Source organism: Harmonia axyridis, chromosome 3, assembly GCF_914767665.1.
Source record: "Harmonia axyridis chromosome 3, icHarAxyr1.1, whole genome shotgun sequence".
Lineage (NCBI taxonomy): Eukaryota > Metazoa > Arthropoda > Insecta > Coleoptera > Coccinellidae > Harmonia > Harmonia axyridis.
The window spans coordinates 1,566,806-1,578,799 of record NC_059503.1 but is presented as its reverse complement, the minus strand read 5'-3'; the positions used below and the strand labels follow the sequence as shown (position 1 = coordinate 1,578,799).

At 33.6% G+C, this 11,994-nt stretch overlaps 4 protein-coding genes across 4 annotated transcripts; 2 read left to right on the top strand and 2 right to left on the bottom strand.

The window, feature by feature from the left end:
- The first annotated feature begins 50 nt into the window (after nucleotides 1–50).
- LOC123674479 (39S ribosomal protein L51, mitochondrial) lies at nucleotides 51–732 on the top strand. Its single transcript, XM_045609362.1, has one exon. The coding sequence runs from the start codon at nucleotides 138–140 to the stop codon at nucleotides 627–629; it is 492 nt and encodes a 163-aa protein (XP_045465318.1). The 5' UTR covers nucleotides 51–137; the 3' UTR covers nucleotides 630–732.
- A 1,332-nt stretch (nucleotides 733–2,064) lies between these two features.
- On the bottom strand, nucleotides 2,065–7,526 carry LOC123674787 (dipeptidyl peptidase 9). The gene is made up of 9 exons (XM_045609870.1): nucleotides 6,860–7,526; nucleotides 6,531–6,807; nucleotides 6,194–6,473; nucleotides 5,799–6,089; nucleotides 5,259–5,520; nucleotides 4,657–4,965; nucleotides 4,326–4,548; nucleotides 3,262–3,454; nucleotides 2,065–3,208 (listed from the first exon to the last, which is right to left on the bottom strand). Exons 1-9 carry the CDS (start codon nucleotides 7,298–7,300, stop codon nucleotides 3,004–3,006), a joined length of 2,481 nt encoding a protein of 826 aa, XP_045465826.1. The 5' UTR covers nucleotides 7,301–7,526; the 3' UTR covers nucleotides 2,065–3,003.
- Nucleotides 7,527–7,747: 221 nt separating this feature from the next.
- On the top strand, nucleotides 7,748–9,525 carry LOC123674788 (notchless protein homolog 1). Its single transcript, XM_045609871.1, has 3 exons — nucleotides 7,748–8,525; nucleotides 8,611–8,952; nucleotides 9,007–9,525. The coding sequence occupies exons 1-3, from the start codon at nucleotides 7,903–7,905 to the stop codon at nucleotides 9,467–9,469; spliced, it is 1,428 nt and encodes a 475-aa protein (XP_045465827.1). The 5' UTR covers nucleotides 7,748–7,902; the 3' UTR covers nucleotides 9,470–9,525.
- Nucleotides 9,526–11,288: 1,763 nt separating this feature from the next.
- Nucleotides 11,289–11,992, bottom strand: LOC123676644. Its single transcript, XM_045612723.1, has 3 exons — nucleotides 11,793–11,992; nucleotides 11,688–11,735; nucleotides 11,289–11,605 (listed from the first exon to the last, which is right to left on the bottom strand). Exons 1-3 carry the CDS (start codon nucleotides 11,881–11,883, stop codon nucleotides 11,334–11,336), a joined length of 411 nt encoding a protein of 136 aa, XP_045468679.1. The 5' UTR covers nucleotides 11,884–11,992; the 3' UTR covers nucleotides 11,289–11,333.
- Between the last annotated feature and the right edge of the window lie 2 nt (nucleotides 11,993–11,994).

Below are 11,994 nucleotides of genomic sequence, written 5' to 3'. Positions count from 1 at the left end.
TCAAAAACTACAATTTAACCTTAAAATATAGTTGCTGTCAATGGAATAATTTAATCTTAGAATATAGATAGATTATTAATGTTCTAAGAATTTAACAATATTTGAGATAAACGTTATTGATTTTTGATAAAAATATAATGGCTTGGACTTGCATCAAAAGTTGTTTGAACAATATAAATACATGGACCCCACAAATAGTTGCAGTTCGTTTCCGTTACCACGCTGATAAAGTTAAGAGAGGTCCTCTAATACGAAGATATGGTTATGAAGAACGAATATTACAAGGGGGATTACTTCCTAGATCCAAAGATGCGAAACCTCTTCCAATTCCAGAATACAAACCTAAGAATGCTTGGAGCGAAAAAAGAGCCTTGTTCGGACAAAATGACTATATAGATATTTTAGGCAATGAAAAATTACACCCAACTAGAATATTGTACAACATGCCACAGTGGCTCAGAGGGGTTGGGGGTAATGAATTCCAAGTAATGATCAGAAAAAGAAGAATGCTATCCAAAACAACATATCCTCTTGCAAGACCCACTAAATGGTACCAATTAGAAAAAAGAATTAACTACTTATATAGATTCTTGAACAGGAAGACTAGAACCGGATTTTCAAATCAGTGATGTTGAAGTTTGTTGGATACCAGAAGCTTCTTGAAATTATCAATATTTTGATGTTAACAAAAGATTGAGAGTGAGAAGTATTATGTAATAAAAATATTGGTTACAAAACAATTTTTTTTATGTTCCGCCTACTCATGAAAAAGGTAACGAATTTAATATAAACCTTACAGACAGAGCCATCATTAGTCAAACTACCGCCTCAACAGTCAACTTTGCAGAATACAAAAAATTCATATTCCATAATCGGGCAGATGAAATTATTTAAAGCATCTTTATAATAAGTTTTATCTATCTGGTTGATTTAATGAATCTTACTTCAACAGAAGATAATGCTGTATCCAAAATTTTTCTTCATAATCAAACTGCCTTGGCTTTCTTCTAAATGTTTTCTTATTTGATTCAAGGATAGAATTACTCCCAAATAACAGGCAATATTTTTGGCAACATTCAATAACCTTTCGAAACCAGAATTAATTCAATATTTTTCGAGAAATTCATTAGTTTTTTCCACTGATAGGTTGCTGCCGACAAATCAAATTCTTTGGTTTGCATGAGCTTGCTGTAAACATCTATATTGTACCTCATACCATGTTATCAACGATGTGAATCATTTAAAATTATAAATTTTCTTTGATATGCTTTCAGCCCTTTGACATGTATACACATTAAAAGTACAATTTCTTTACAAAATTCGAAATATCCTATTTTTTGGCTGTGTAAAAAATAAATTAACTGCAGGTACTTTTAGGAAACATCTTATGGCGGATAAGTGTTCAGAAATCAGACTCGAAAGATTCGTCTTAATATAAGATTTTGAAGCTGACCCATAGATAAAGGGTGCTACTTTTGTATTTATCTATGAGCTGATCTGATCAGACATTCTTTTCGTAAAATATCACCAAATATACCATAGGTCTTTTAGGCGAGTGCGCTTATATTTAGCGCATCTACCATATTTTATTCTTGGATTTGTTTATATGGCGACATCTAGGAGGAGTAGCTTGATTTAGGGTTTAGTAGTAACGTATGCGTTACAGGATTCTTTCCATGGTTGGTTATGCCAATGATTAGTTCAGTGAAACGTGTATAGATGGCTTACTGACAAATTTTAAATTTAATTTTAAAGAAAAACTGATTGATATGCCGTCACACCTGTATAAGGTCTGAATGAATTCACATATTCAAACGGATAATTTATTTTCGCTAGAACTTAGGGATTAAGGTTCATCGTTGAAAATATTCTGCACCAAACCCATTTTGAAAATTACATTTTCATCGGGTAGTTCGAATTTTTACACATGTGATTTTTATTGATCAAACTTGAAATGCCGCATCTGAATTTTGGCGCCCTAGGCGACGGCACTGCTTACAGTCCCATTTATCATATACCTTTAATTTTTAGGAGTTCATTTCAATTTTAAGAATCTAATCAAACTTCAGGAAAGTAAGGTTTCAATTTATTATTTCTTACTTACACAAATTATGCATTTCTTAAATTCAGACTCGTCCTAACATCATCAATTCTGAAATTGTTTCTTATAAATCAATTATAAGTAATGAATAGTCGAGATTGTTTAAAATTAAGACAATCAAAATATAGGTCAATAAATTCCTTGGTTTTGAGAATATTTCTGGTTTTCGTTAATTTCAATAACACATGCCCATCCACATCAAAAAGTCAAATGAAAGAACAAAATTGGATTTTCCTCAAGAATAAATAAATATATCCTTATCTTCATGAGAATAAAATTAAATTGCATCCTAATGAAATCCAATTACTTTTTTGACGAATAATAACAAAGTTTAGTATAATTACACAAGGTTAGAATTAATTTGTTTTTAAAAATGAGCTAACAAATAAATCTTTTTATTGAAATTAAAAATCCAAAACAACCTTTGACGGTGTTAATACTTATTGGAACACATGTACGATAAAAAGAATACCTTGTTAAAAGGGGACACTCGGAAGAGATCGTCATTCTAAACAAACATGTCCAAAGATCCAATCATTGCAAATATATCACAGTCTCCATCAGAATCGTTCAAAAAACGTAAAAACCATCAATAAATTGTTAAAATTATCGAATAAAAAAAATTAATACAAAATATATGTGCTGCTTACAATCAACTAAAAACTACTGAGCCGAAGAATCGCTCAATAAATCCAGCAGAAGGCTCTCCTGCAACTTTGTTACTAACAAATACAATAAAAAAAAATTATACATCGTTGCATCAACAGATCTCTGAAAATTACTGCTTAACTTTTGCAAATCAGAAAGTGATTTTTTCATTGTGCATCGTAAATCATTAGTTTTGATAAAATATCCGAGACGTTTGTATTGAGAGTCCCCCTCGTATACTATGGAATACTAATTTAGAGGTTGTTCTGAAAGAAAGATAACATTGTGGTTTCGTAATGTTTACCAGCGTCTAGGTTACGTAATGAATGTCTTTCGTTTGGGTATACTCGCAGCTGATATGGTTTCCCTGCTTTTATCAAGCCGTTGACCAGTTGACTTGTGTGGTAAAAATGAACGTTTTCGTCTATCAGTCCGTGTATGATAAGCAGCCGATTCTCCCTGAAAAAAAACTAGGATTTTATCGAAATCGTATGAGAGTTTATTCGACCTACTCATCGGGAAATTTGTTGACGTAGTTAAGAACAGAGCCCTCTGTGTAACCCTGCAGGTTATGCTCCGGTAGATCCATATACCTCTCTGTGTACCCCGTATCGTAGAGTTTCCAGTTTGTGACAGGTGCACCGGCAATTGCAACTTTGAAGAGGTCAGGATATTGAACCAAACCCATCAAGCTCAGATATCCACCTGAAAGTCGATAGGATGAGGTCTATAACGAACTTGAATACATTTAGAAAGTCAAACATTCAAAATGTGGTTTTAAAGTATACTCATGCATAGAGGGAGCCACTGAATGACTGTTATGTATGAATTTTATCACAGCCTTCTACACACTGTTTCATTTCTCTGGTTGCATCACAACCATAGAAAAAAATTACTCAATTGTGACACAAAATGACCTGAATCTCCGCGAGTACTCTTCCGATTTTGATGAAACTTAGCACTGAGGATCACAGTCTTTGAACGGAGAGTTGTGCCAATTGTCATTTCTGTGGTTGCATCACAACCATAGAAAAGAATTACTTGATTTTGACACAAAATTATCTGAATCTCTGCGAGTACTCATTTGATTGCAATGAAACTTTGCACTAAATATCACAGTCCTTGAACGGATAATTGTTCCAAATCTCATTTCTGTGGTTGCATCACAACCATAGAAAAGAATTACTCGATTTTGACACAAAATGATCTGAATCTCTGCGAGTACTCATTTGATTGCAATGAAACTTTGCACTAAATATCACAGTCTTTGAACGGATAATTGTTCCAAATCTCATTTCTGTGGTTGCATCACAACCATAGAAAAAAATTTCTCGATTTTGACACAAAATGGCCTGAATCTCCGCAAGTACTCTTCCGATTGTGATGAATCTTTGCACTGAGGATCACAGTATTTGAACAGAGACTTGTACCAAATTCTCTAACACACTGTACCTTGAAAAACGAATATGTGTGAATAATAATAATAATAATAAGAAAAAACTTATGGCAGAATAAACGGATTTGCCACTAAATTAAAGAGAAACTTTTCTAACACTAACACATTAATCAATCTCACCATAGGACCATCCGTGAATGCCCACCCTGGACAGATCGATGTAGCCCAAAGTGTTTGACAGCCAATTCAAAACCTCCACCTGATCCATCAATTCCAAGGTGCCCATACGTCCTTTGATGTGTCCCTCAAACTGAAGTCCACGATGATGAGAACCACGAGAATCTATGGCAACCACTACGTACCCCCTTGAAGCCAGCATGTGCATCCGCAGCTGTCTCATACCCTACACAAATTGATATCCATAGATTTCTCTCAAAATATACTGGTTTTTTTCAATACCAAAATGGAACCTCTTATTGGAAAATCCTATATCATCAAATAACCTTCTCACCTTAAAAGTATTAGATACCACTTGTACTTCAGGTCCCCCATAGACATTGACGACGGTGGGATATTTTTTGGTTGGATCGAAATTGTGTGGTTTGAACACCATGGAGTAGAGCACATGCCCGGACAATATCTGATGGGTGTAGATTTCAGGTCCGTGATACGTGTTGGGTACGGGCCTGGATTCCATGAGGTAACCCAAAGGCGTCAACGTGATGCCTTCTACAGTCCAATCGGAATGAGATAGGCCAAATACTTGGCAAGCTGGGGGCTTCTTGATGTTGCTGTACAATGTTACCATCATTGTGAGTTCCTATCGGTGAAAAGCAAATTATATAATCTTGAATTGATACTGATCACCTTCGAATGTGTTTAATTCTCAAATTTTACATCAGGTTATGGGCCCAGACAGATGGAAAAATATTCTAAAGAATACAACGATATATCAGTTCAGTATTCTTTAGTGAAATAAATTTTCATTTAGTAATCATTTTCTCAAAGGAAAAGTATTTGTACTATATACAAATCTATCACTTTTCTCATTATTTTCTATTCCACTGAGTATCTCCAATATAGAATGTATACTTTAAGAGGAAATGAACTCACGTCATTGAAATCGATCATATGGGAGTACCCTGCTCTAGTTAATAGTCTTATTTCTCCAGGTCTTCTGATCGATACGACATACAAATGCTTTTCAAGGGGCGTCTCTCTGAATCCCATGAAATACACTAATTCCTTCTCCACGTCCACCCAAATATCCTGGGCAGCAATCTCCCAATCTCCTGAAGTCAGAGTAACCTTGGATAATATCCTAGGTTGAAGACAGAGGAAATGCATCGATTCTCTGGCTTCGGTAGTTCCATTGCTGTTAGATAAAATTTGTAGTAACATATTATTGATTTTTAAATCAATTTAAACCTCAAATCAATAAAATACATAGACTATTTTTCCATCTCTTCTTCGATGCCAAAATCTTGAAATTCATAAGAATCATCTTCCCCCACGATCAAATCAAAATAGCAAAGGTATCCTTATGTGCTTTATTGATTGAGATTGACAGATAGACAAAGACAACATCATCTGTCAAAATATTATAACCTCTAATTCTCTATTTAATTCTATGATAATAAAGATGGAACTAACCTGTAAGGCATTATTTCGGCGGTGATTAAATACAAATGCCGAAAACCAGTATCTTCTGATGCCCAAATGAATTTGATCTCATTAGGGTTGGTAATTGGGAATATATAAAGAAGATCATGCAGATTCACCCATATTGCAGACTCTTGAGAATAAATAACTTGAACTATGGGACTGCTTGGACTGGCTCCTTCTCCTTGATCATATTTTGGCAGTTCTTCTGTAAAATTGCTAATGGATAGTAGTACCAAATCCAGCCTTTGTTGTCTGCGATTAAGTAATTGTGCCCATATGCTATAAAAAAGTTAAAATTTGAGATATGTGATGAAAAACAAAACCAAACCTTTCTACTATAATACTCTAATACTACTATGATATAAAACATGAAAACTACCTACTATTGAGAATTTGGGGTCCATCCTACTCTAACAATGTATTCCATCCAAGGAAACAACATATTTAAAGAGAACTGTAATTCTAACGAACAGATCTCCACTATTTCATCAACAGCGTTCAACTTAAATTCTACCATTTTGAGACATGAGTTAGAATTTGCACAACCTGCCCTCGGAAAACGAAATTCCTCCACTTCTCCTGTATCAGTTGAAGACGAAGGAAAACAGAAAATTTTAACATTGCCATCATCTACTTCTTCATATAAGATTCTATATATTCCTCCTGGAAATGAAACAAGTTTAAATTGTGTATGTTAGATCAAATTCATTACACAATTACCTGTACAATGAGGTTGCCACCAATAACCTTGATAACGATTGAATTCTTCCTGCATAACATAGGAAGGCACTCCAGCACATAATGGATCATCTGCTAGATTCCTTCCTCCCTTATGGGCGTAGGTCAGTCTTACACAAGATCCTGATACTGTATGTGTTACCCATATGTCATGATTACAGATAAAAGCTACCAGATCTGGGTTTGAGGGGCATACTTGAGAATACAGTTTGGCTCCAGTACATGCTAATCTCAGTTTAGTTGGAAAGAAGGGTCCATTCTAAAAACACCACTTCAAAATAAACAACTATATTCTGTTAATTTGCACTCACCGTATAACCATTGTCTGAACATTGATACAAACTGCTATGTGCTGGAAAAATTATTTTACCAGACTCTGAATGGAGCTCATATGTGTTAATTCCCCAAGAAGCCATTCTCTTACGCTCACATAACAGTTGTTCTTCTCTTGAATGTTTCCTGATGTGCCCCTGATTGGGGAAATTGGATTCTATAACGAATTGCCATGGCAATTTCATACTATTTGGTTGACTAGTGTTCGGAACATCAGTATACATTAAAGTAGTCTCCCAACAGTTTTGTGGAATACTTAGAAAGTAAATTCTTGTCTTGCCATCTTTGAGCGTTCTAAATGAAATTGAGCTAGGAAGCAAGGAGGAGGACAAATTCGAAAGTTGTCGTCTAACATCGCCAACTACTCCTTTTAATTCATTCCAGGAGAGTTTTGAAGTACCAGCCGGTTCCGAATCCATAGTTTGAGATTATTCAGTTTTAATTTATGTCCTATCCAACATTCGCATTTTAATAATGTTCACCCAGAGTAATGTATGCTCCTGCAGTTCAGTTGAACTAATTAGAGTCCATTTCTGAATTTAATGAGGTGAAATGTGAAGAGTTTTTTCAATAATTCAAAGAATTTTCAGTTGTTTGACCCAAATTTATAAACTAACCTATTTTCCTATCCGTCATCATCAAAATTTCATTGCCAAATTCAGCTCTAAGAACAAATGAACTACTTAAAAGGGAAAAACTATTTCTTATCTAATTTGAATGGCTCAATGTTTTTTTTATAGAAATTTCTTGTAATTTAGAGTTAATCCCCTATGAATTGATAGATTACTTATATGTAGCATTGAAAAACAATATTTAAATAAATACTTTATAACTTTATATACTTCTGTGATATAATCATCGACGACATCGACTGTCATAACCTCAAACTGACCCTGGTTCATGTGGTGAAAAAAGTTTTGCAAATTGAAGTTATTTTATTATTTATATATTTATCACATGAAGTTTTTCAGAAGGAAGATACATTTGTGATTACGTTAGTGTTATTCCTCTATTATATAAAATGGAGAACAACGAAAAGAAACTATTATGTCTGTTCAAATCAGAAACAGGAGAAACTTTGGATAAGCCTATGGATTTGCCAGTGGACTGTACCTTGCAAAATTTGACATCTCTCTGTAATTATTTATTGAAACAAGATGAACCACTCTCATTCCGTTTCTATGTGAATGATAAAGAAATAACTAATTCCCTTAAACAAACGATCGATGTCAACAATATAAGTACTGAAGAAGTTGTGGATATTGTTTATGAAAAGCAAGCCGTATTTCGGGTAAGACCAGTCACACGATGTACAAGTTCTATGCCTGGTCATGCTGAACCTGTGTTGTCAGTTAGTTTCAGCCCAGATGGACATAATTTAGCAAGTGGTTCAGGTGATACCACAGTGAGATTTTGGGATGTTTTTACACAAACTCCGTTACACACTTGTAAGGGTCACAAAAATTGGGTTTTGTCTGTATCATGGTCACCAGATAGCAAAAAATTAGCTTCAGCTTGTAAAGATGGTAGAATTATTATCTGGGATCCGGCAACTGGTACACAATTGGGTAAAACAATGATTGGTCATAAACAATGGATTAATTCCTTGAGCTGGGAGCCTTATCATCAAAATCCAGAATGTAGGTTAGTATTTCGTTTGAAGTAATCGTTATATTGGTTCTGTATGATTTATTTTGAATTTTTCCTTCATACAATTGTTCAATTCTAGGTTGTTAGCAAGTTGTTCTAAAGATGGTGATGTTAGAGTTTGGGATACTGTTTTATGTATGACATTGTTAACCATAAGTGGACATTTGAAAAGTGTGACTGTTGTAAAATGGGGAGGTTTAGGCCTTATTTATTCAGCTTCTCAAGATAGAAAGATTAAAGTATGGAGAGCAAAAGATGGTATTCTCTGTAGGACTTTAGAAGGCCACGCACATTGGGTGAACACATTGGCTTTAAACACAGATTATATTTTAAAAATGGGAGCTTTTGATCCTGTAAAAGATGTAAACAAAGGCTCTTCAGATGAGAATAAAAGGAAATCCCAAAATTTTGCCCTGAACAGGTAATATGAATTTTGTTTGAATGCCTGAATTTATTCAAACTCATTATGTTTTAGGTACAAAGAAATTACAGAAGCTTGTGGTGAGAGATTAGTTTCTGGTTCAGATGATTTCACAATGTTCCTTTGGGATCCTACAAAAGACAAAAAGCCTATTGCTAGACTAACAGGACATCAACAATTGGTAAATGATGTTAAATTTTCACCAGATGGAAGGATACTTGCCTCCGCTTCCTTTGACAAATCAATAAGACTTTGGCAAGCTAAAACTGGAAAATATATAGCAACTTTACGTGGACATGTACAGGCTGTATATATGGTAGCCTTTTCTGCAGATTCAAGATTTATGGTTAGTGGAAGCGCTGATTCTACATTGAAGTTATGGAATTTAAAGACTAATAAGCTTGAAATTGATTTACCTGGCCATGGGGATCAGGTATATGCTGTTGACTGGTCGACGGATGGATCCAAGGTGGTTTCGGGAGGAAAAGACAAAGTTTTGAAATTATGGCAATATTAAAAACTTTGACAGTAAAAAATTATCTTTTTATATACCTATCCATCCTGTGTGAATTACTAGATATGTTAGAAAGAATACTAGAAATGTTCTCAGAATTCTTTTGAATTTTATTCATTTTCCTTTTCAGTTAAAATAGTTAGATCCTAAAAATCAAGTTGAAAAGTTGAATGGATATTAGTAGGAACCATAGAGTAATGAACGTATGTTTATTACTCTTAGGTGGGAACTATTCAACTTTTTACTCATTTATAGCTCCTGAATTTCTCAAAAATTGAATGTCAGTTGCTATTTTTATAAAAAAAAAATAATTTGGTTTTTAGCGATTCAAGTTCATCTCCAAGCCACCTATCGGAAGAAACTGTAATATCGGCTTAAGGTACAGTAGGAGTGAAAGCTTTGACGGCGTGCATTTCTGCAAGTTAAATTTTTATATTTTAGTGTTCGAGGAGTTATAAGAGTTGTGTTCTAGAGTTTCATCATTTATCTAATATTTATTTCAACATTATGGATAGTAATTACTGCCCTAAAATAACGAAATCAAAAGTGTTTTGTTGTGTTTATGGATGCAACAGTAGAGCAAACAGAGAACCCGTTTCATTCCATAGCTTTCCCAAGAATAACAGTTGTAAACTGGAAATAATTAGCAAAAGTGGTATTGTCGAGAAAGTTGATGTACGAAAAATTTGGGAGAAAAATTTGAAGTGCGGAAAGAAAATAACACCTTCCATGAAAGTTTGTTCAAAGCATTTTGAAGAGTCTGATTTTCATATACAAAGTAAGTTGTAAAAATATCAGTATCAATCGAGCTCCATGTGTAGTAATATTTTTCAATATTCAGGTAAGGAGCTGAGACACGCAGATTTGTGTTTGAGACCGAGAAAAACTAACTTGAGACGCCGAAATTTGAAAAGAAATGCAGTCCCAACAATAAACCTTCCTACAGGTACTCATGAGAACATAAAGAAGAAAGAAAGACGGAATTCAACTAGATATGATCCTGTACAACAACCAATTGTAATTATATAATGATCCTTTTAAATGAAAATAAATCTAATATTTACAAAATTTTCAGTTGAAATCTGACTGTGAAGTAATGATCCAAAATCAAGATGAAAATGAACTTCATGCTCAGGTAAAGTACTTATTGAGATATTCTAGTTGAATCAAATGATGATATTGAAATTTCAGGAAATGATTCACAGGCCTGATGAATTTTTGGCTGCTGAAGCTCTATGTGCTTTTATCAATAAGGATAATTTGTGACAATATTACTACAAATCAAAAGCTTAACAGCTTGACAGGGTTGAATTCTTTCGAAATGCTGAAAACTATTGAAATTTTAGTATTAAGAAGAAAAAGAGAAAATTTTGTTTCATCCCTCAATATTAGGGAAAAAATACATTTACAAAACTAAAGAATGACACGAGCTATGTTGTATTGTCTTTACTCTTTGGAAACATCAGTTCCCAAAGTATAAAAGAAATTTTTTATGACATGCTCACTGTGTTAATGGCAGTATTGAAACCTACGATCTATCTTCCACCTATTGAGTAATGTTTTACCGTGAAACCTGGTTCCTAAAATAGAAGAAATAATGATTATATGTTGTGCGATTGTAAACCTGTCCAGCCCCATTTTTTCTGAAGATAATTTCTGAATATTTTTGTATTTTGCCTTTATTTCGAGTAGCAATATAGATGTTAAATCTAAAGCTTCTGTGTAGCGAAACAATTGTTATTTATATATATATATATAATCTGTATCCCATTTGTTACCTTTCGGTGTATGGGTTAGTTGTTATTTAAATAATAAGTGGAAATAGAATAACTGGAATTTTATTTCAAAAAATATATTAATTTTTCAATTATTCATTACAAATATGGTGTAACATTTTCTCAATATATTTTTTTTTCAAAGAAGTTAACATATTATATGTGTATTCTTCATCAAAGGGCACCTTAATTTCAATGAATGAATTATTGCTTGAAAAATAAATAATAAAGTGGCAAATGTCTAAATTTAGGATTGCAATTCCCACCTGCACCTGTGCAAAGTATTTATGTTTTTTTTTCAGTTCATAATTATTATTCTCTTTTATAATATATTTACAATTCCCCAAGTCAGAGGCTTGCTTTGCTGAAATATAAAGATTTTTTTTTTGATATTATTTTCAAGATGTTAAGGCGAACAATTCTAAGCATAATACTAATACTTTTACCTATATTCCCACACATAATTACATGACCGGCATTCAAGACCGCTTCTCCTAAAATGTTTGTTTTTTAGATAATGGACGATTATTCTTAAATTAGAATGAATTCACCTTCTATCACATTCCTATTATTTGGAGTTGCTTCCAAATACCGGAAATATTCAGTTAAACTGAGGAATACACTATTTTCTTTGTCCATCATATTTCTTTCTTCACAAATAACACTCAAAATATTTTTGTTTACAATATCTTACCTTTAGCCGAAAAAGCATGCTGAAGAGGGCGCTGCCTACCCTTGAATCGGGAATTGCGA